Genomic DNA, 25,743 nt, shown 5'->3' on the forward strand with positions numbered 1-25,743 from the left:
TGTAAACAGATGGAGACAAGTCATCAAAACAGAAAAAAGCAACTATATATATATTTGCTATATATAGAGAGAGAAACATATATATATACATATATGTATGTATAGATATATATATGCACCTATATATAGGGTATTGTTAGAGTAAGATTTTAAAGTAAGCAAAAGGGATGGATTTAAAGATGGTAGTATAGCAGGGTTTTGGGTTGTTTTTTTTTTTTAACGTGTGTGTCTGTGTGTTTCTCTGTGTGTGTGTATGTGTGTAAGAGAAAGTAGAAAGAGACTTCTAGTGAAAATTATGGCATTCTAGTGAAAATTATGGAGCTTTTCTCCAAATAATATAATATTTTTAAAACATAGACTAAAATGCATTAGAATTAATGTGGGAACCAATTACATAGAAATGTGATTATCAAAATTATCAAAACAAATTCAGGGACCTAAGATCAAGAATGTTTGCAATGTAATCAGCAGCTTTAGTGAGGAGATACCTCTTTCTATTTTACTAAAGAGAAAAAAAAAAGATTGAGTAATGATGATTCTGGGAAGAATATTTTAGAAAGTCATTAGAATTTAATAGGATTATACTTATTAAAATTATAATCTATGGCAAGAAGAAACAATTTTGTTATATGTAAGGCAAAATGTTCTCTCTCTACAATATAAAGTTTAATATTTTAAGAAGAAGGGTGATGAAAACTTAGGAAGGAAGGAATTTAGCAGTTGAAAAGGAAGTTATTAGAGATGCTGAGCTTCTTTGGCAAGGTTTGTCAAATTATAATTTAAAATAGCTCTAGGAATTCTATTCTCTGTTATAGCATTAATCCCAGGCAAACACTTAACTTCTTGGGTCTTCAGTTTCTTCTTTTGTAAAACACAGAGTTTAGACTAGATAATCAAATCAGTTTCATTTGATTAGTGAGAAATCATAATGTTGTTTCTAGTTCTGTTGTTAACAAGATATCTGTCTCCAGGCAAGCAATTTAACTTCTGGCTTCAGTTCACCTCAAAACTAATAAGAGGTACTATTTATCTGGTCAACAAGAAGTGTTTGATAAATTAACTTTGTGTGGAATATGTAGCTAGGTAGCATTGGGTATCATAGGTTACAGAATGCCATGTCTGGAGTCAGGAAGAATCATCTTCCTGAATTTAAATCTACCTTCAGACACTTACTCAGTGACCCTGAGCAAGTCAATTAACTCTATTTGCCTCAGTTCCTCATCTGTAAAATGAGCTAGAGAAGAAAGTGGAAAACCACACCAGTGTTTTTGTCAAGAAAACCCCAAATGGGGTCATGAAGAGTCAGACATGACTAAAATGGCTTAACCACAACAACAACCGGCAAAAGGATTCAAATTGGAATTAGCAAATTATGGTTCAAACTCTGGATGTATAACCTTCTAATACATTAGGAGTTTTAGGAGTTTTTCTGGGTTTCAGTTTTCTCATCTGGAAAAGAAGGGGTTTAGATTAGATTATCATTGATTAGAACTGAGCATCAGCAGTTCCAGTCAAACAATAAATTCAGAGACTAGATTGCAGAGGGAATGAAGTTTAGCTGAGATGCAGAGGACAGATATAGGAAAAGCTGGTGGAGTTGGCAAGATCTGGTAAGATTTTGTTTCTTTGTTTTTGTTATTGTTGTTGATTGTTTATTTTTAGGATAGGGGAGACAGGTATATTTTACAGGTAATAAGGAAGGAATTTGCTACCTCTAAATATTTCCTTACATTGCAAAATGCTTGGGAGCCTTGGAGAAAAGGTACATCATTATTTCAGAGTTTAACAGTCCTCAAAAGTCAATGCTAAGCATATTCACACTTGTGTTCAGTTTACTATAAGGAAACAGAACAAACAAACAAACAAACAAACAAAACCCCCCAAAGTCCTCTTATTCCTTCCTGCATTTTGATCTAGTGTTTCTCGTTTCCTTGCTAGGGATTTTTTTTCTGAGTGGGTATTTTTGCTGGTTGTTCCGAAACTTGTGATTCTTTCCCTCTTCAACTCTGATTCTTGGCTTTCCTGGTGTCCAAAGAAGAAATCATTTTTCCCAAAAACTTTTACTGTTATCCAGACTTTAAGAGTGCCACCATTATTCCAGTCATCAAGATTTGCAAATTTAGTATTATCTTCAATCTTTCATTCTCATATATTCAAATTAATCCAGTGCCAAGTTGTATAAGTTCTGTCTTTATACAGAATTTGTTCAGGTAAGCACCCTTCTCTCTACTTTTATAGATACCACCTTATTTCATGGTCATCTCCTCTAGCCTGAATTATTACTAACACCTTGTAATTAGTCTCCATGCCTCATATTCCTGCCCTCTCCAAACCATCCTTACATATCCACCAAAATTATTTTCCCAACATATAAGACTAATCATGTCATGCCTATATTCAATACATTCCAACAACTCTGTTACTTCTAGGATTAAATATGATTTGGTCTTCTTAGGTATTTGTCACATTCCACATCATTGCCCTTCCTTAATTTCCTGTTTTCTTACAATTAGTATTATCTATACATCTTTTGGTTCAACTACAATGGCCTTCTCAGTGTTTCTCATAAAGGAGCTCCAACTCTTGCCTCCATGTCTTTGAACAGACTATCCAGTGCACTTCCATTTCTTGGAATCTCTGGTTTCTTTTGAAGATTCAGTTCAAGCACTGTCTTCTTTAGGAAATTTTCCTGACCCTGATGTGGCTACTATTTTCTCTTCTAATGTTACTTTTTACATTCTTTATATGTGTTTTGTACTTCTATATGTGTGTGGTCTTCTCTTGAGGGCAAGAACTGTTTTGCTTTTGTCTTTATATTGTTAGTTCTTGCTACATAGTCATAAATGATTTTAGGTTGATTTTTTTTTTTTGCCAGTTTTGCTAAACCATTAAATGAGAAGCATGCTATAGATAAAGTTCTTCTAGATTTAATGATGCATTTAATGGTGCAATTTAAATTGAGAAAACACACATGGGTCTATTCTAGATCAATAGTGTCAAGTTCAAATAGAAATGGGGCCACTAAACCACACATATGTAAGCCATATTTTGACTTAGAAAACTACATATCTGTATCATCTCTGTCCTTTTGTATCTGTATTTATTTTGTCAAATATTTACCAATTACATTTTAATCTGGTTCCAACTACCAAACTTGGGAGTGTTTTAGGTTGGCTGATGTTTGACAGGACTAACTAGAGCTAAAAGACAGTCATTAATTGTTCACTGTCAATATAGCAAGAAATCTACAGAAGAATGCTTGGCCCTATGATTTTTAGAATTATTATCAAATATTTGGATTGAAACATTAAATATCATGTTCATCAAATTCGCACTGTATAGAGATAAAGTCAAGATTCACAAAATGCCTTGACATTTTAGAGCAATGGTTGGCAAGTTATATCCTATTATAATTTGCTGACTACTTTTAGAACATGGGGATGGATCCAATAAGATGAAATTCAATAAGGACAAAAATAAAATGTCACATTTGGATTTAAAAACTCAACTTCACAAATACAATCTGGGGGAAGTATGATTAAATAGTAGTTTGTATGGAAAAAAATCTGGAAATTTTAGTGGATTATAAACTCAATTTGAGTTGATAGTATAATCTAAAAGACAAAAAAGTTTACATAGAACTGGGTTACATTAATAGTCACACATTGGAAATTGGTAAAAGGGAAAAGGCCTTCTGTACTCCGCCCTAGATAAGATGACATTGCTAAACTAGAGAATGATCAGAGGAAAGCAACCAGTATAGACAAAAGCTTTTAATCAATATATTTGGAGAATTGTTTGAAAGAATTGGGCATGTTTAACACATAGAAGAGAAGGCTCAATAGTTATGTAATGATTTAGTTATTTAAAGAATTGTCAAATTGAAGAAGGATTAAAAATGTTCCATTTGGTCCTAAAAACAAGATCTAAGAGTCAGAATTAAAAAGTTCAAAGATGTAAATGTAAATTTGAAGTCAATCAATTAATAAACATTTATTAAGGCCCACTAAATGCTGGGGAAACAAAGAAAGGAGAAAGATAGTCCCTTATCTCTAGGAGCTCACAATCTAAAGGGAGCAATAACCTGCAAAACAATAGAATGTTAAAAGAATTGCTCCATTGAAAGGTGATAGGATTTCTCTTTGAAAGTATCCAAATTAAAGATAAATGTCAGGTCTGTTAAAATGCAGATTTCTTTCAGGTATATGTTGGGGTCCCTTCCAGCTTCGAAATTATGGTAGTTGAGGTCCCTTCTAGCTCCTAAATTCTGTAATTTTGTCCTGAAACATACAAAAATATTTACAAATCACAGAATCCTTACCTTAAAGTAACTATAATCTAGTTACAGTTTGGCTCTTTTGGTATATTTATAGAGATTCTTTCTTCCTTTTTCTTTTCCTTTTGATGGCTTTATACCAAACTCCTGGTAATGGATTTACATGTTTGCTTAATCTTGTCTGATAAATACTGTCAATAAGCATTTTTTAAGTGCCAGCTACAGATATTGTGTTAAATTTGGGAAGAAAAGAAAGGCAAAAATAAAACAGTTCCTGGCCTCCACAAATTTATGTTTTATTGAAAAATAAGGAGGGGGCGGAGCCAAGATGGCGGAGAGGAAACACACGACTCAGTGAACGTCCTCACTCCCTCACAACCAATTAGATAAATTAAGTCTCAAAATTAGCTCAGGACTGACAGATACCACAAGGACTGGAAGCACGACTTACCAGCTGAAGAGAATCTGGAGTTTCAACAGGAAAGGTCAGTTCTCAGGGGAAGGAATAAGAAAGACCAGCACAGACGGTGGGGTAGGGGCACACTGCGCCCATTGCGCTGGGAAGGGCTCTGGGATCAGAGAAACCACTGAGGTAAAGGAATCTGGCACAGGCTGTTAGCTCTTCTCTGCTAATTATTTAGCAGTTCAGAAGAGAAAGCCAAAATATTTTAAAACTCAGATTAGATTATCCCCGGAACCTGGGGGTGACTCAGGCACCAGGGGGTGTGGCCTCAGCTACCTCCTGAGAATAGTTAAGAGACTGACAAGTGGGTGGATACGGCCCAAGGCAACACACACTGCCTAACTTAGCTGGAGGGAGTGGAACTCAGCTCCAGGAAGTCCCAGAGAAGCGGAACCTTTGAACTAGGGACCGCGGTTTCTGGCAGACACTTCCAGTTTGAGCTCAGGGGCTTCTTACGTCACCTGCCGCAGACACCCACTCCCCACCCGGACACATAGCCTGGGCTTCCTACAGTCTTCACTATTCTACGCCCTCGAAGCACAGCAGTGCTAATCACCTCTGAGGCACTCCCAGGGAGAGGGTGGGGAACTCTCTCCCAGAGCTCTCTCTTAGCTCAGGCTCAGGAGCCGCTGCATCCATCTGGTCTGGGAGGAAGCTGGTAAAGAAGTAAATAATTTCCTACCCCAGAGACAGACCCCAAAAGATTTTTTTTAAGTATGAGCAAAAAAGCTAGAAAAACCATAGATTCCTTCTATACAGAGAAAGAGCGGGTACCCAACCCCGAGGAAGTTGACAGCAGAGAATCAGATAACAACCTAAAGGGGATCGATTCCTGCCCCCCATCACATAACTCTCTCCTAGAAGAAGCTCTTAAGAAATTGAGGGAGATCGAAGAAAAATGGGGCAAGGAAAGAGAAGTTATGATAGAGAATAACAATGTCCTGAAATTGGAGTTGGAAAAAATAAAGAATTCACAGGAGATGCAGGGAAACAAAATTAGTGAATTAGAAAAGGTTAAAAAAACACAGGAAAGTAGGATTTCTGAATTGGAAAAGATAAAAAAGTCTCAAGAAAATAGAATTTCTGAATTGGAAAAAGAAAATAATTCTCAAAAAAAAAAAATTAGGGAAATGGAAAAAAACTCAATAGAGCAAAATAATTCATTTAAAAACGAAATTGGGCATTTACAAAAAGAACTAAAAACTGTGAAAGAAGAAAATAACTCCTTAAAAGTCAGGATGGAACAAATAGAAATGAATGATTCACAGAGAACCCAAGAATCAGTCAAACAAAACAAAAAAAATGAGAAGCTGGAGAACAACGTCAAATACTTACTGGGAAAATCTATAGACCTGGAAAATAGATCTAGGAGAGATAATCTGCGGATTATTGGACTTCCAGAAAACTATGACCAAAAAAAGAGCCTAGATTCTATTTTACAGGAAATTATCAAAGAGAACTGTCCAGAGATAATAGAAACAGAAGGGAAAGTAGATGTGGAAAGAATTCATCGAACTCCTTCTGAAATAGACCCTAAAAAAAGAACACCACGGAATATTGTGGCTAAGCTGCAGAATTACCACACAAAGGAGAAAATCCTGCAAGCAGCTAGAAAAAAACAATTTAAATACCAAGGTGCCACAATAAGGGTCACCCAAGATCTGGCTGCCTCCACATTAAAAGATAGAAGGGCCTGGAACCTGATATTCCGAAAGGCAAAAGATCAAGGACTGCAACCAAGAATGAACTACCCAGCTAAGTTTAGCATCTTTTTCCATGGAAGAAGATGGTCATTCAATGAAACAGAGGAATTCTATATGTTTCTAAGAAAAAAACCAGACTTAAACAAAAAATTTGATCTACATCCACAAGACTGAAGAGAAACAGAAAAAGGTACACAGAACCCTTGAGAACTGTAACTTTGTTGTGAGTATATAAAAAATACTCAAGGATAATTTGATTTTACTGATATAAAAGAAAAAAAGGGGGGTGTGGTAAAGGGAAGGAGGTCGGTTCAGAAAAAGGGGAAGGAGTGATAAAAAGAGGGAAACTACATCCCAGGAAGAGACATAGAAAATACACCATATCTGAGGGAACTTAGTGAGGGGGAGAATCATTGTGTGAATCTTACTCTCATCAGAAGAGGCTCAAAGAGTAAATAATTAACATATTTGTTTTTCAGAGAATTTTCTCTCACCTCATTAAAAGGGGGGAGAGGAAAAGGGGAAAGGAAAAGGAGAATAAGTGAAGGGACTTGGAGGGAGGGGGGAGGGATCCTAAAAAAAAAAAAAAAAAGAGGGAGGGTTGCGCGTCACAAGGGGGGTCTGTAAATTAAATATCGGGGAGGGGGATCAGGGGGGTCAAGGGAAAAAAGTATAATCTGGGGATAATACGATGGCAGGAAATACAGAATTAGTAATTTTAACTGTAAATGTAAATGGGATGAACGATCCCATCAAACGGAGACGGATAGCAGATTGGATCAAAAAGCAGAACCCTACAATATGTTGTCTACAGGAAACACACTTAAAGCAGGGAGATACATACAGAGTAAAGGTAAAAGGTTGGAACAGAGCTTATTATGCTTCAGGTAAAGCCAAAAAAGCAGGGGTAGCTATCCTTATCTCAGATCAAGCAAAAGCAGAAGTAGATCTCGTTAAAAAAGATAAGGAAGGAAACTATATCCTGCTGAAAGGTAGCATAAATAATGAAGCCATATCAATACTAAACATATATGCACCAAGTGGTATAGCATCTAACTTTCTAAAGGAAAAGTTAAGAGAACTGCAAGAAGAAATAGACAGTAAAACTATAATAGTGGGAGATCTCAACCTTGCACTCTCAGATTTAGACAAATCAAACCACAAAACAAACAAGAAAGAAATTAAAAAAGTAAATAGAACATTAGAAAAACTAGGTATGATAGACCTTTGGAGAAAACTGAATGGCAATAGGAAGGAATATACTTTCTTCTCAGCAGTTCATGGATCCTATACAAAAATTGACCATATATTAGGACATAAAGATCTCAAAATTAAATGTAGGAAGGCAGAAATAATAAATGCCTTCTTCTCAGATCACAATGCAATAAAAGCTACATTCAGTAAAAAGTTAGGGGTAAATAGACCAAAAAGTAATTGGAAACTGAATAATCTCATCTTAAAGAATGACTGGGTGAAAGAGCAAATTATAGAAACAATTAACAATTTCACCCAAGATAATGATAATGATGAGACATCATATCAAAATCTTTGGGATGCAGCTAAAGCAGTAATAAGGGGAAATTTTATATCTTTAGAGGCTTATTTGAAGAAAATTGAGAAAGAGAAGATTAACGAATTGGGCTTACAACTTAAAAGGCTAGAAAAAGACCAAATTATAAACCCCCAACCAAAAATTAAACTCGAAATACAAAAATTAAAAGGAGAAATCAATAAAATTGAAAGTAAAAAAACTATTGAATTAATAAATAAAACCAAGAGTTGGTTTTATGAAAAAGCCAATAAAATAGATAAACCTTTGGTAAATTTGATCAAAAAAAAGAAAGAGGAAAATCAAATTGATAGTCTTACAAATGAAAAGGGGGATCTTTCCACCAATGAAGAGGAAATTAGAGAAATAATAAGGAGTTACTTTGCCCAACTTTATGCCAATAAATTTGATAACTTAAGTGAAATGGATGACTTTCTCCAAAAATATAGGCTCCCTAGATTAACAGAGGAGGAGATAAATTGCTTAAATAGTCCCATTTCAAAAAAAGAAATAGAACAAGCTATTAATCAACTCCCCAGGAAAAAATCCCCAGGGCCAGATGGATTCACATGTGAATTCTACCAAACATTTAAAGAACAATTAGCCCCAATGTTATATAAATTATTTGAAAAAATAGGGGATGAAGGAGTCCTACCAAACTCCTTTTATGACACAGACATGGTACTGATACCTAAACCTGGTAGATCGAAAACTGAGAAAGAAAATTATAGACCAATCTCCTTAATGAATATTGATGCTAAAATCTTAAATAAGATATTAGCAAAAAGACTTCAGAAAATCATCTCCAAGATAATACACTATGATCAAGTAGGATTTATTCCAGGAATGCAGGGCTGGTTTAATATTAGGAAAACTATTAATATAATTGACCATATTAATAATCAAATTAATAAGAACCATATGATCATCTCAATAGATGCAGAAAAAGCATTTGACAAAATCCAACATCCATTCCTACTAAAAACTCTTGAGAGTATAGGAATAAATGGATTATTCCTTAGAATAATCAGGAGTATATATTTAAGACCGTCAGTAAGCATAATATGCAATAGAAATAAACTGCAACCTTTCCCAGTAAGATCAGGAGTGAAACAAGGTTGCCCACTATCACCATTACTATTCAATATAGTACTAGAAACGCTAGCCTCGGCAATAAGAGCCGAGAAAGAGATTCAAGGAATTAGAGTAGGAAATGAGGAAATCAAACTATCACTTTTTGCAGATGACATGATGGTATACTTAGAGAACCCCAAAGACTCTGCTAAAAAGCTACTAGAAATAATTCAAAATTTCAGCAAAGTGGCAGGATACAAAATAAATCCACATAAATCCTCGGCATTTTTATATATCACTAACAAAATGCAACAGCAAGAGATACAAAGAGAAATTCCATTCCAAACAAATGTTGAGAGTATAAAATATTTGGGAATCCATCTACCAAAGAAAAGTCAGGAATTATATGAGAAAAATTACAAAACACTTGCCACAAAAATAAAGTCAGATTTAAATAATTGGAAAGACATTCAGTGCTCTTGGATAGGCCGAGCGAATATAATAAAGATGACAATACTCCCCAAACTAATCTATTTATTTAGTGCTATACCAATCAGACTCCCAAGAAACTATTTTAATGACCTAGAAAAAATAACAACAAAATTCATATGGAAGAATAAAAGGTCAAGAATTGCAAGGGAACTAATGAAAAAAAACTCAGAGGAAGGTGGTCTAAGTGTACCTGATCTAAAGCTATATTATATAGCAGCAGTCACCAAAACCATTTGGTATTGGCTAAGAAATAGACCAGTAGATCAGTGGAACAGATTAGATACAAAGGACAAAAAAGGGTACATCTATAGCAATCTAATCTTTGACAAACCCAAAGATTCCAACATTAGGGATAAAAATTCATTATTCGGAAAAAATTGTTGGGAAAACTGGAAATTAGTATGGCAGAAATTAGATATGGATCCACACTTAACACCATATACCAAGATAAGATCAAAATGGGTCCATGATTTAGGCATAAAGAGGGAGATAATAAATAGATTAGAGGAACAGAGGATAATCTACCTCTCAGACTTGTGGAGGAGGAAGGAATTTATGACCAGAGGAGAACTAGAGATCATTATTGATCACAAAATAGAAGATTTTGATTACATCAAACTAAAAAGTTTCTGTACAAATAATACTAATGCAAACAAGATTAGAAGGGAAGTAACAAATTGGGAAAATATTTTTAAAAACAAAGGTTCTGACAAAGGTCTCATTTCCAAAATATATAGAGAACTGACCCAAATTTATAAGAAACCGAACCATTCTCCAATTGATAAATGGTCAAAGGATATGAACAGACAATTCTCAGAGGAAGAAATTGAAACTATATCCACTCACATGAAAGAGTGTTCCAAATCACTACTGATCAGAGAAATGCAAATTAAGACCACTCTGAGATACCACTACACACCTGTCAGATTGGCTAAGATGACAGGAACAAATAATGACAAATGTTGGAGGGGATGTGGGAAAACTGGGACACTAATACATTGCTGGTGGAGTTGTGAAAGAATCCAGCCATTCTGGAGAGCAATCTGGAATTATGCCCAAAAAGTTATCAAACTGTGCATACCCTTTGACCCAGCAGCGCTACTACTGGGATTATATCCCAAAGAAATACTAAAGAGCGGAAAGAGACATATATGTGCCAAAATGTTTGTGGCAGCTCTTTTTGTTGTAGCTAGAAACTGGAGGATGAATGGATGTCCATCAGTTGGAGAATGGTTGGGTAAATTGTGGTATATGAAGGTTATGGAATATTATTGCTCGGTAAGAAATGACCAGCAGGAGGAATATAGAGAGGCCTGGAGAGACTTAAATCAACTGATGCTGAGTGAAATGAGCAGAACCAGAAGATCACTGTACACTTCAACAACAATACTGTATGAGGATGTATTCTGATGGAAGTGGAAATCTTCAACATAAAGAAGATCCAACTCACTTCCAGTTGATCAATGATGGACAGAGGTAGCTGCACCCAGAGAAGAAACACTGGGAGGGGAATGAAAATTGTTAGCACTAATATCTGTCTGCCCAGGTTGCATGTACCTTCGGATTCTAATGTTTATTGTGCAACAAGAAAGTGATATTCGCACACATGTATTGTACCTAGACTATATTGTAACACATGTAAAATGTATGGTATTGCCTGTCGTCGGGGGGAGGGAATAGAGGGAGGGGGGGTAAATTGGAAAAATGAATACAAGGGATAATATTATAAAATATATATATATATATATATATAATAAAAAAAAAAAAAAAAAAAAAAAAAAAAAAGAAAAATAAGACATATATGAGTGTGTATATAACATAATTCTACATACAGAGTGATCATATAATAAAAAGTTTTTATTTGCTTTTATAGTTGAGTGCCCATATCTACAATTGATAAATTTATATTTTTATCTTTTAAAAGTTCAATGTAATTATGAAAAGTTTCAAAGCCATTGAGGTTTCAAATTGTAACAGTTAAGTCAATTTTGGGCTATAGTGGTTGATATGTGATCCCTGGTCTTTTTAAATGAAAATTTTCACTTAACATAATTTTCAGCATTCTAACTCAGCGTTAACTCAGTTAGCAACCAGGAAATCCTGGTTGGCCTGGAATAAAAATCAAAGGAGTTATCATAGTATCCTTCTTTATTAAAAAAAAAAAAAAAAAAAAAAAAACATGCAAGGAAATTATTTTCTATTTAAGTTAAAGCCAGTCCTCATTCTCGATTCAATGATCCTTCTGTCATCTTCACCATCTGATTATCTAGAAATTTTTTTGGATTGAATAAGATGCAAGAGCTTAAACTTGGATCTTGTTCACATCTATACAATCTTCTAAATGCTTTGATGGAAGTACACAGAATAAGAATTAGAAAGCATGTGTGTATGTGTATGTATATATGCATGTGTGTATTGATTTTCATACTAGTCCTTTAGTTCTTTCCTATACACTAGAAATTCCATTCATTTTTAGTAATCAAGTTTTGATTATTTTTTGTTAAATTTCTTTCAGTAAAATAACTTTAATTTTAGAGTCTAAAAACTTTTCTTCAGAGTTTTAGTTTTGCCATGTTTATTTCTGTGATAAACACAGATCTTCCTTACTTTATTAAATAAAATTTCTGCTAAATTGTGTGCAAAATAAATTTCAGTAAAACAAATTCCATTTGACCAGTGATTTAGATTGTTAAATCTGAGCTCTGATATCTAGGGAAAAATTCTCTCAAAGACTAGATTAAAAACTTTTGGTGAGTTCTTATTTCTTTGTTTCTATTCCCTTTCACTTCTCCTGTAATTTAATAATTATCTCCTATGTAAGGTTTGTGTTTTCCCTTCCTATTGGCTCATAGCATACCTTAAGCTTGAAATGCTTTCTACCTTAGTCTTATTTTCAACCTTACTTCTCATTCTCTAAAATCCACTTCGAATGCCCACCTCCTCTAAACAGTTATAATTTATCTTTAATAATTATGAATAATTGTTCTTTATTCATATTTCACATAGAACTTAGTAGGCCCATCTCTTATGCACCTATATATTATTTTATATTAGTTATGTTTGTGATATACAAAATGAAAAGCAACAAAAACAAACCATTTTTAAGCATTTTTAAGCAGATGCTGGAAACCCAAAGACATTTTTAAAAAACAAGAAGTCTCTGTCTTATATAAGCTTAACAATATCTACTAAAAAGATTTTTTTTTTTTGAGGCTGGGGTTAAGTGACTTGCCCAGGGCCACACAGCTAGGAAGTGTTAAGTGTCTGAGACCAGATTTGAACTCAAGTCTTCCTGAATTCAAGGCTGGTGCTCTATCCACTGCGCCACCTAGCTGCCCCTACTAAAGAGATATATTATGTACACAGATAAGCAAATAGGAAATAATTTGAGAACAGATAGAGAGAACATTGATACTTTCAAGGACTCAGAAAAAGCTTCATATGGAAGATTGGAAGACAATCTCTAAACTAAGTATTGAAGAAAGCTAAGGCTTCTTAAAGGTAGAAGTGAGGAGGGAGTGGCAAAGATAAAGGCAAAGATGCAAAGTTTCATTTTGGACTTGCTGAGTTTGAGTTGCCTGTAGGATATATGGTAAGAGATATTCAGCCATCAGTTGGCAATGTGAGATTGGAGTTCAAGAAGGATACTAGAGATAAGTGTATACGTTTGGAAGTCATAAGCATAGAGATAATAATTGAACTGTTAGGAACTGATGAAATCACCAAAAGAAAAGGCATAGAGAGAGAAGAGAAGGCCCAGGATGGACTCTAAAGAATGTGAATGTTAAATCAATCAATCAAAAAAAATTTATTATATACCTCTATGTACAAGGCTCTATGCTAAGCACTAAGGATATAAGAAGAGGTAAAAGAAAATCCCAGTTCTCAAGGAATTTACAGTCTAATGGGAAGAAGGGGAAAAATATGCGAACAATTATATTTATGCAGGATAAATAGTAAGCAGAAAAAAGTTACTGGAATTAAGAGGGGTTGGAGAAAGTTCTCTGTAGAAGATAGGATTTTAATTAAAGTAAACCAGAGAGGTCAGTAGTTGGAACAAAAGAGGGAGAAAATTCCATCATGGGGACAGTCAGAGAGAATATCCAGAGCTGAGTGATGAAGGGTTTTTTTTGTCATGGCCAGCCAATTAACATGGATATGAACGGCCAAGAAGTCGTTATCACTGGGTCAAAGAGTATGTATTGGGGAACAAGATGTAAAAATATTGGAATGTAGTCAGATTACAAAAATCTTTTGAATACTAAACAGAGTATTTTGTATTTGCTTCTGGATGCAACAGAAAGTTACTGGAGTTTACTGAGATGCGGCAAAGAGAAATGTGAAACCTTCACTCTAGGAAAATTACTTTAGTAACTGAATGGAGAATGAATGGGAATGGGAGAGAGACTTGAGGCAAGCTATTGCTATAATCAAGTCATGAGGTGATGAAGTGTGTCAGGAAAGAGAAGAGGAGTATACATGAAAGATGCTACACATATAAAATCAATAGTCTTTAGTGAAAGATTGGATATAAGAAGAGGAGTGACAGTAAGGAGTCCAAAATAATTCTTAAATTGTGAGCCTCATGGACTAGGGAGGTGATATTTCACTTTACAGTCTTAGGATGTCCAGACCTGCTCACGGGAGGTCTTCAGTACCTGCCCAAGTCCTGATCATGGGTGAGGAGTGATGAGGGTGGTCATTTTTCAAAAATCCTCAGCCTTATATACCTTATGCTTATATAATACACTAGGATACTGTACATGCAGGACCACATAAACAATTGCTATTGTGTGCAGATGTTTCTTTGCCATGTTAGTATAACTCTGCTTCAAGTACAATACAGATTACCACACTCCCTGACTTCTCAGGAAGACCAGGATTCCCTTAGTGGAGGATGAGGACTAAACCAGACACTGTCAGCAGGATTCCTTACTGGGCTAAAGTGTCTTATACCTCTCCCAGTGTTCCCCACTCTCTGTGGCCCTCTACACTAGAGAAGATAGGAATTAGTAGGAAGGAAGGTTTAAAGAGAAAAATGAGTTGTGTTTTAGACCTATTATGTTTAAAATGTTTATTGAACATCCAATTCGAGATGTCTGAAAGGTAGTTGAAGATGCAAGATTGGAGGTCAACAGAAAAGCTGGAGCAGGATAAGTAAATATGAGACGATCACCATAAAGATGATAATTAAATCCATGGAAGTTGGTAAGATCATGGAGTGAAGTAATACAGAGGGGAAAAAAAAAGAAGACAGCCTAAAGGATAGCTATGGTTAAAATCTGTGATCTAGAGGAAGATCCAGAAAAAAGAAAACAAGAATCAGGTAGGGAGGAAAACAGAGAGTGGTGTCCCAAAAACCTAGTGAAAAATAGATTATCAGGGAGTAAAAAGTGCTCAACAGAGTCAAAAATCTAAAGAGAAGTCATAGACAATGAGAAAAAAGAAAAGGCCATTGGATCTGGCAACTAAGTGCTCATTAATAACTCCAAAAGGAGCAATTTCAGTAAAATTACGTCAAACTATACTGTAAAAGATTAAGAAGAGAATGAGAGAAGAGAAAATGGAGGTATATATTATAGACAGTCTTTTTGAGAAGTTGCTAGGAAGCTAAGTAGTATAGTATATAAAGAACTGGGCCTGAGGTTTGGGAAAAACCCAAGTTCAAAGCCAGACTCTGATACTTACTAAATTATTTCATCCTAGCTAAGTGAGTGACTTAATTTTAATTTTTCTTAGTTTCTTCATCTGTAAACTGAGATAAGAAGAAAAAGTTGTTGTGAGGATGAAATGAGATGATTTTTGTAAAGTGTTTTGCAAACAAAGTGGTGCATTAAGCTGACTTTTTAATCTAGCTAAATAAAGTATTCTGTTGGTAATTTTATATAAAATTTCTTTTATTAGACAGGGAAATGGAGAGAGAAAAATGCCATGTTGGAATGAAGGTCCCTGTTCCCAGCGGTTATGCTTTGCAAGGGAAGTGGATTCCAACATCATGAAAACTAACTCAATTTAATGCTATGAATATAATCAGTGAGAAAAGTTACTTATCTCATGGGAGATTCAACACTACATCAGTGGATACTCTAGTAACTTAAAATTATAAAAAGTATGTTTCTCTCCTATATTAATTTTCAAATTAAAGCTGAATTACATGTTGTTTAAAATGTTTAAAATTTATTTGCATTTTATTTTGGACTTGTGAACATATGTATATAACGACACTATAGAAATATATCTTTATAGAGTTCATAAATATATTTTCTCATGAATAAATTATAAGGAAATAGAATTAGACTTTAATGTACCTTCTAGCTCTCTACAAGACTTCTCTGCCTTTGATGATTAGAAATGATACTCTTACCAATCAAGCTCTTGAGGAACAGGATACATGGTTGATCATGTTTTGAAAAGTGTTACACATCTCTTATTTTTCTAAAATATGTGTTCATTTATTTTTCATTAGCTCTGAAATATTTTGATCAAAACAGAAGTGGAAGTTTTAAAAAATATGTACTCGTAGATATGGAAAGATGTTCACATTCAATGGAAAAAAATGTGGACATCCATTTGTCACTCAACCACTCTTCTCAGTGAAGGATAATGAGTATGTTACCCATGAAATTGACAGAATATCAGCAGACAAAAACATAGTTATTGTTATTTCCATGTGACAACATTTTAGACCCTTCCTCATATCTTCATACAAAGGGCCATCAATGTTCAAAGGGCTATTGAGTGATTATTCTTGAGAAGTCCAAATACCAAAGTCATCCTCAAATCTGAAAACATAAGGGAGATGTACATCAAAGCTGAGAGATTTGGTGACTTTCATGCCTACATTCATTATCTTATGAAGGTCATTTTCTAAACCCTCAATATAGATGTCATTGATGCCTGGGACATGACTATTGCATATAACACAACAACGGATCTCCACCTGACCATGTTGCTGGAAATCAGATTAACATGTTCTTAAATTATACCTGCCAAAGTACACATATAGTTACCAGAGATCACTCTCTGCAGATGTAATAGATTTATCTGATATGTTCCACAGTCAGAGAGAACCACATTTAAAGGAATGATTCCAAAGTTCTGAGTGAATTTTTTATTCATATAAAGAAATGACACTCAGAGAATAGAAGTTTAAATGATTAAAGTTTTGAAAAATGTCTCTAAAGAAAGCTTATAGAAAAATACTATTTAAGCCCATGAAGTATTATTTTGAGGATGCTCTCTGACTTCCAATGAGGATGAAATAAATAGAAGCAAATTTCATTGAGCCACTTATGAAACTATGAGTCATCATATGTGGAATTCCTACAGCTTCTATCAGTAACTCAAGCCAAGCACACAGCAAAACATGTGTATGCTATTTTTAGATATAGCAAGCATATTATCTCTTCCTTTATCCAAGTCATTGATTAAAAATAGAATACCACAGGACCAAAGTATTATCACGGGGACACTATAGTTGAGACATCCTTTTAATTTGACATTTACTTATACTACTACATGTGCTCAATCACTTAAATAGTTTCAAATCCTGCCAAATATATTTTCACTTTGTTGAAAAGAATGGCAGATGAAAAAGGTATTTACTTTCAATGTAGCTAAGATTAGTGAAGGTTTTAAAAATGCCTAGGGGCAATAGACTCTCAAAGGAAGGAAAATTAATTATCTTAAACATCCTTGCAGAATTATCTGAAAAGATAGGTCAATGATCTCTGAAAGATTATTTGGAAGAAAATTCATTTTCCAAAGGAAATGAAACCCATAAAATACTGTAAAAAAAGTTGGTCCTAGAAAGAAAAAGACACTCTTGTCAAACCAAATTAAGAAAAGTAGTAGAGAATGGTGGGAAAAGTGATAAATCTGGAGAATTACTTGGGTTTGGATTCCAACTTTGACATAAATACTCAATTTCTGATTATAGACAAGTCACTTAATTTTTTCTAGACTTCTCTTTCCTCGTTTGCAAAAATGGCATCAATGATTAATTTAAAACATTTTTATAGCTTTGTTTTGAAGTATAAATATGCAGGCAATTGTATCTCCTACTCCCTTAAATCTGTAGAGTTTCATGAACTTGTTTTCTTGGCAGAACATAAGGGAAATATTATGCTCTTTCCATGAAATACAGTTTCCTTAAGCCTAGCATTCACAAAGCTCTTCAGGTCTGCACTTTGGACTTTAAAGGATTTTCTCTTTTCAAGTCACAGAATACATTAAATGACAATGTAGTCATACCTCTGAGGAGTTTCCCTTTCTTAGGTTGTAAATGGTGCAAGTCAGTCTTTCTTCTGTTCTCTTCAAACAACCAAGTATACTGTCCTCTAAAAACTCCTAGCAATATCATTTTCCCAATCAGATCAGCTCACCAGTATCAGTTATAAAACCTATAATCATTTTGTCTCAGTTAAGTTTAGGTCACAACTGCTCTTATCTTCTGCCTTTGCTTTGTGTTCTTTTTTCTTCCAATTTCTTGGCTCCATCAGCTTGTTCCCTCTCTCCCTCTCCCTCTCTCCCTTTCCCTCTTCCTTTCCTTCCCTCTCTCCCTCTTCCTTTCTTTCCCTCCCTCCCTTCCTCCCTCCCTCCCTCCCTCCCTGACACAAGGAATAAAAATAATTATAGAAGGCAATGTGGATAATTTTTATTGCACTAAATTAAAAAGATATTTCATGAACATCAAAGCATTTTAAATGTCAAAGGGAGTAGTTAATTGGGAAAAATATTTTCAGCAATTATTTCTCATTAAGGCCTGATATCAATGAATCAACAAGCATTTATTAAATACTTGCTATAGGTCAGGCATTGTAATAAGCCCTGTGGATATAAAGAAAGCCAAAAGATAATCACTCACTTCAAGGAGTTTACATTTTAGTGGCAGCACATTGGGGCAATGTTATACTCTTCATGAAATGTAATAGCATAAGAGTAGAAACTAAGAAGATATTAATGTCTTGGGAAATGATTAAACGAATTATTATATATAAATATAATATAGAGTATTGTTGATTCATAAGAAATATGTTTTTCAGAGGAAACTGGGATTTAATATTTTTATTAATAAGAATTCATCTTCTTACCATAACATCCAGTGAAAAGTTATAAAAAGAAAGAAAGAAATAAAGAAGGAAAGAAGAAAGAAAGAAAGAAAACCCTAACTTTGTTATAAGGATTTTTTTTTCTATTTAAAAAACTGAATAGTGAGGGGGGGAGGGAACAGAAAACAGATTCTGCATTGGACATATCCAAAAAGCTATATTTCATTTCTGCCTTTTTTGGTTTATCATCCTTCTTCCAGGAGATGGTAATGTACTTCATTTTTGATTCTCTGGAATTATAATTGTCATTTAATTTTCAGAGTTCTAACAACTTTCAAAGTTGTTTTTCCCCTAATATTATTGTTGTATAAATTATTCTTGTACTTTTGTTCATTTCACTTTGCATCAGTTCATAGAGGTCTTCCCAGTTTCCTCTGAAAAACATATTTCTTATGAATCAACAACACTCTATATTATATTTATATATAATAATTCGTTTAATCATTTCCCAAGACATTAATATCTTCTTAGTTTCTACTCTTATGCTATTACATTTCATGAAAAGAGTATAACATTGCCCCAATGTGCTGCCACTAAAATGTAAACTCCTTGAAGTGAGTGATTATCTTTTGGCTTTCTTTATATCCACAGGGCTTATTACAATGCCTGACCTATAGGAAGTATTTAATAAATGCTTGTTGATTCATTGATATCAGGCCTTAATGAGAAATAATTGCTGAAAATATTTTTCCCAATTAACTACTCCCTTTGACATTTAAAATGCTTTGATGTTCATGAAATATCTTTTTAATTTAGTGCAATAAAAATTATCCACATTGCTTTCTATAATTATTTTTATTCCTTGTGTCATTAATGGATTAAAAATAAATGAATGGAAAATAGATTTAAAAGAATCAGAACCTATTAAGAGCAATAAATTAGTTACAAACATGAAAGTAAACATAATTTATTTTTGGAAAAAATCTCTCTATTTTTTTTATTTTTTATTTTTTTATGTTTCTACAGGTGGTTGAGTGAGTCAATCCCATCCCAGAGAGAAGAGAGACAATTAATAATAATGATGATAATAACAATTAGAATTAACTAAAATAATAATAACTAGAATTTAGGATTTACAAAGCACTTTACATCTGTTAACTCATTTGATGCTCAAAACAATCATGTAAGATATCTTCACATTCCATTTTACAGATGGCAAATGACTTGCCAAATTTCACAGCACTTGTAAAAGTCTTAGATGGGATTTAAACTCAGGTTTTCCTGACTCAAAGTCCTGCAGTCTATCCACTTTGATACTAGTTGCCTAGGAATCAGGTGCCATGCCTCCATATGCTAGAATAGCATCATCTATTCTGCATGTATCCCTTTTCATTTACTTTCCTCTTCCTTCTCTTTCCCATGTCATTAATCTGCTTATATTCTTCTCTTACTTTCCTTTTGCTTTCAATTTCTTTACAAATTATCAAATATTTTCAATAACTAATCCCAACTTATTTTCTATTCAAGATGTACCCCCCTTTTCTCTCAACTCTAAATTTCATCTTTCTTCTCTTTGGGCATTTAAATTCAGATCACTACAGGATGTTTCTGGTGAGATGCTGCCACAATTTGACCCAGTTATTCTTTAACTTCAAAGAAGTTGATAACTGCAGTAGACAAAGAATGAGTAATCTGAGCAAAATGACAAAGTTGACTAATCTAGAAAAATCTATTTTCTCAGACATTCATTAAAATATTTGTTGAAAACCCACTGTGAACACAGTACTAAGCAAGGCACTCAAGGAGTTAAAAAATGATGGCCCTATCCCTTCAGCAAAGTATACTGTTTGGAGACACTCTTTTATGCTTAACTCCAATATGCAGTCCTAAAAAAGTTTTAGTTTTTAAGCAATATTCCAGATATTCCTATCTCAAACTGAGTGCTGAGTTATTAGATGAATAAAAACTACTTGGGGTCAAAAGCAAATATTAGAGGCTTATAATCTAGTGACATTTATAAGTAATTACTACTGAATAAAAATTAGAAAAAGCATAAGGAATAATTTGTATCAAGGGAAATTTATTTTTAAAAATATTTTCCTTTCTTATTTAAATTCTATATGACTAATTTGAATTGAGTTCTTAGGTATCAAAATATTGACTTCTTTGATATCACATTGATAAACAAGAGCAGATATAACCTGCTCATGGATAACTGGGACTTGATCTGGTTTTTGTTTGTTTTAGCAAATATAGTTTAAGAACATTTTAATCTGATTCTCAACCACATATTCAGGTGGGTGGACATCATTAGTACCATAGGCAATGGTCATGTCCCAGGCATCAATAATACCCACATCAAGATCTTGGAAGATATCTTTCAAAACCAGAGAGTGCACATAGCCATAAAAGTCACTAAGCCGCTCAGGATCATCATTAATATTCCTGGTATTTTCACCCTTGAGGATCACTCTTGTCTCTGGGCTTCTCTGGAATAGACGCTCAATGGCATTATGGATATTGATGGCCCGTCGGATAAAGATGTCAATGGGGAATAACCTAAAGTGTTGGCCCAGAGAAAAGACAACAATGGTGTTTCTGTCCCCTGCTATTCTGTCAATGACACGGGCAAGGTACTCATTCTCTTTTGCTGAATAGCTACTTGACCCAATCAAAGGGTATCCATGTCTCTGCCAGTGAATATATATCTTCCTTTCCAAGTCCACAACAAGTTGAGGACGGAGTTTCCCAAATCCATGGAGGTCAACAGACTTCAGTGCTGATAACAAAGAAAAATAACAAATGGATTTTTTTTAATTACAAAAATTAGGTAAGCAAAAGCATAGAATAAAGATAAGGGGGGTATAGTTGACTCGAAGTTGAATATCAGTCAGACAATTGGAGAACCAAATGGGATAAAGTGGTGTACAAAAGTGGAGAATGATGAAAAATGTTATATAAAAGTAATTAATCATAAACTAGTTATTGTTTAACCTATTTTGACATTTAATTATGTACTTTCAAAAGGGATAGAGACTGGGGATATGGACAAGACCTATCACTCCTTTTATACATATCCCTGGTGAGAAAATGGTTCCTGTTAATTCAGTTTGGCACTTTCTCTGCAAATTAATAGTCTTTTTAAATAGCTTTTTATTTTCAAAATATTTGTAAAAATAGTTTTCAGTGTTCATATTTGTATAATCCTATGTTCCAAGTTTTTCTCCCTTCCCCCTACTCCTCTCCCCTAGACAGCAAGCAATCCAATATATGTTAAACATGTGCAGTTCTTCTATACATATTTTTATATTTATCATGCTGCACACACACAAAAAAATCAGATCTAAAAGGAGAAAAAATAAGAAAGAAAGAAAAAAACAAGCAAACAAAAACAAAAAGGTACAAATATTATGTGGGGATCCACATTCAGTCTTCATGGTTATCTTTCTAGGTAGATGACTTTCTCCATCACAAGTCCATTGGAATTGTCCTGAATCACCTCCTTGTTGAAAAGAGCTAAGTCCATCAGAGTTGATCATCATATAATCTTGTTGCCACTGTGTACAATGTTCTCTTGGTTCTACTGACTTCATTTAACATTAGTTCATTTAAGTCTCCCCAGGTCTTTCTGAGAGCATCATGCTGATCATTTCTTATAGAATAATAATATTCTATAACATACATATACCATAACTTATTCAGTCATTTCCCAACAGATAGGCATCCATTCAGTTTCCAGTTCCTGGCTATTACAAAAAAGGATGCTTCAAACGTTTTTGCATATGTGTGTCTTTTCCCTTTTTTATGATCTCTTTGGGATATAGACCCATAAGAGACACTGCTAGATCAAAGGATATGCACAGTTTCATAGCCCTTTGGGCATAGCTCCAAATTGCTCTTCAGAATGGTTGGATCAGTTCACAACTCTACCAACAATGTATTAGTGTCTCAGTTTTCTCACATTCCCTCCAACTTTACCATTATTTTTTCCTGTCATCTTAGCCAATCTGGGAGGTGTATAGTGGTACCTCAAAGCTATCTTAATTTGCATTTTTCTAATTAACAGTAACTTAGAGCATTTTTTCATATGACTAGAAATGGTTTTAATTTCTTTATTTGAAAGTTGTCTGTTCATATCCTTTGACCATTTATCAATCATAGAATGGCTTGTATTCTTACAAATTATAGTCTTAAAGAGTTACCTAAAGCATTGAGATTAAGTGACTTTCTATATCTAGAGTAAGACTTAAACTCAGATTCTCTTGTCTCTGAGATCAGCTTTTTATCCATTATGACACATCATTTCTCACTATAAAATTATATGTATGAACATATAGGAATTTGTAAAATATGAATATATAATGTTTATATTTAATATATTGTATATTCATATGTATGTATAAATCTGTTTTGTTTGTACTTTATATTAAAAATTCCAATGATATCATAATTTTGGATATTAAGATACAGTGAGTTCATCTGTGACTGACCAATCCAATATGAACTCAAGGGTTTACCACAGAATAGGCAGAAATAATCGCTTTGAGAATTTGGGATGGAAAGGTCTCTAGATCTGTGCATCTAATGTTTCCTTTGTGCCACTGCAATTCTTTTGTAGAGCACAATGCCTTCTTTGATACAGGTATTCCATGATGTGTGGTCCTATGTCAGTGCCTCCCATTTCTCCCAATCAATACTCGAATCACCTGAAGCTCAGATTTTTGAGTAGGTAGGTAATATGTGTAGTCTTAGAAGTAAGAGCTACCTCTTTTAAGTTTGAAAGTTAAATCTTAAAAAAAAATACATCATGAATAGCATGGACATAGTTACAAATGATTGCTTCCAAGAAAATATTCAAAAATATTTTTATTGCAAAATGTAGAATCCTTTAAACCTCTTTAAAAGTTGTGATTATAAAGACAATATTAATCCTATTCACACAAAAAATTTTTTTCTTTGCTTTAATTCTGGCTTGCTCCTTGGTCTTTTTTCTGCTTTCCCTAAGCAAGCTAATCCTTAAAGATCTTAGTGTTATTTATCAATGGGGTACTGACAAAATCTTTATAGAGTTTTGTTGAAATGATAATATATAATAATACACTACTTTAGGGAAACAAAGATTTCTGAGAAGTGAGAATCTATTTTTCTCATAACCTCAGGGAAGTAAAGAACTCAAATAAATTGCTACAGGATTTTGGCATTTGTTGTTGGTTTTGTGTTTTTTTTTTCTAATCAGTTCTGATCAATGTCAGCATAGAAGAATGTCTCTAGTGGAATGATCTAGGGAGCAATTTTTGATTTTATTATTATTACTGTTAATAATTGTAATAACTAGTATTCACATAACATGTTAAGGCTTTCAAAACACTTTATATACATGATCTCATTTGATCTTCCCAATATCCCTGTGAGTTAAGTGCTATAGATATTATTATCCAAATTTTTTAGATGAGAAAATGGTAGCTGAGCGAAGTTAAGAAAATTGTCTAGAATCACACCCCTATTAAAGACTTGAGTCAGGATATTACCCTATTGCCTCAAATCAACCAATATATCCTACATTCAATGTTCCTTGTCAGTGATTCAGCATAGGTGTCATGCTTATCAAATTAACATATGACACAAAGGCATTAAGGACTAGCTAACACATTGAAAGACAGAATTAAGATACAAAAAGATCCTACTCTTGACAGGATATGAAAATGTGTCAAATATAACAGGATGAAATTGAATCAGGATGAATATAAAATCCTACACCAAGGGTCAAACATTTAATACTATAAGTATAGATTTGGGGAGGCATGGAAAGGCAATGGTTTCTACATGAAATATTTGAAGTTTTTTTTATTCCTAACCACAGGCTCAGTTTGATTCAGTAATGTGGTATGGAAGCCAAAAAGGATAACAGAATCTCAATGCTTATTGAAGTGAAGGACAGGTGATAGTCTCAACATACTTCTCTCATTCAAATCACATCTCTATTATTTGCATTCACATTTTAGGAAGGATTATGACAAAATGGAGTGCAACCAGAAGTAGTTTACCAAGATGGTGAGAGGCTGATGTTGATTCTAACATAAGTTTGAAAGGAAAGAACATGAGATATTTAGTTAAGGAAAGAAACAACTTAGGGGATGATATGATAAGCATTTCAAGCACTGAAATGTCTCTTTTGAAACATTTTTCCCCTAGTTTGCTGCTCCCTAAAGAACAAATTATTGACTTAGTGGATTAAGAGCTGGGCCTGGAGCTAGGAAGACTTGAGTTCAAATCTGGCATCAGGCACTAGTTGTGTAATTCTGGGGAAATCACTTAACCTTAAAACACCGGAGAAGAAAATGGCAAACTACTCTAGCATCCTTGCCAAGAACACCCCATGGAAAGTATAGTTCACAAGGTCATATGACTAAACATAAATAAATGAATAGCACACACAATAAGAGAACAAGTTCTAAAATGTATAATGGTGACTTCATTAATTCCCATTGATCTAATGACCAAGCCCTTAAGGATTACTCTCCCATCTAGCTATTATCTATCTGTATATCTATCTATCTATATAGATATATTTATATAATCTCTATCTATGTTCTAAATCTATGAGCATGTTTTGATAGATATCAATTAAAAGATATACATATCTACCTATAAATAGATATAGATATATGTATCTCTATCTGTATCTCTTTCTCTGTCTCTATTTCTATCTCTCTCTCTTATTTACTCTCTTTTTCTCTCTCTCTCTCTCTCTCTCATTTTTTCTGAGTCACTTTTCCTCCTGAGCTTTAGTCCTACATTTCCAATTGCCTATTGGACATTTCAAATTGGTTGTCCCAAAAACATCTCAAAATTACCCTGTTCAAAACAGAACTCATTATATTTTTCTCCAAACGCTCTCCTCATGTAAACTTCTCTATTTTTATCAGACATCAATTCTTCTGTCTTTGTCAGACACCATCAATTCTTCCAGGCAGTGAAGTCACCAAGATCATCCACTGTATACCAGGCTATCACAAGTCATCTTGGCTTTTATCCTGCCAATGGACTTTTTTTTTAGGCTGGGGTTAAGTGACTTGCTCAGGATCACACAACTAAGAAGTGTTAAGTATCTGAGACCAGATTTGAACTCAGGTTCT

The 25,743-nt window shown here is 33.9% G+C and overlaps 1 protein-coding gene and 1 pseudogene across 5 annotated transcripts in view; one reads left to right on the forward strand and one right to left on the reverse strand.

Annotated features, from left to right (window-relative positions):
- LOC141562282 (NXPE family member 1-like) overlaps nt 1–16,592 on the forward strand; it is a 139,819-nt pseudogene extending 123,227 nt beyond the window's left edge.
- A 2,966-nt stretch (nt 16,593–19,558) lies between these two features.
- The window catches only part of NXPE4 (neurexophilin and PC-esterase domain family member 4), a 71,489-nt gene continuing 65,304 nt past the window's right edge, over nt 19,559–25,743 (reverse strand). For all 5 annotated transcript variants that reach the window (XM_074304203.1, XM_074304204.1, XM_074304201.1 and 2 more), the window contains one exon: nt 19,559–21,386. In XM_074304203.1, coding sequence (XP_074160304.1) covers nt 20,851–21,386 — 536 coding nt within the window. In that variant the 3' untranslated portion in view covers nt 19,559–20,850. The remainder of the gene's footprint in view (nt 21,387–25,743) is intronic.

The sequence above is a fragment of the Sminthopsis crassicaudata genome, chromosome 3 (genome assembly GCF_048593235.1).
Source record: "Sminthopsis crassicaudata isolate SCR6 chromosome 3, ASM4859323v1, whole genome shotgun sequence".
NCBI lineage: Eukaryota > Metazoa > Chordata > Mammalia > Dasyuromorphia > Dasyuridae > Sminthopsis > Sminthopsis crassicaudata.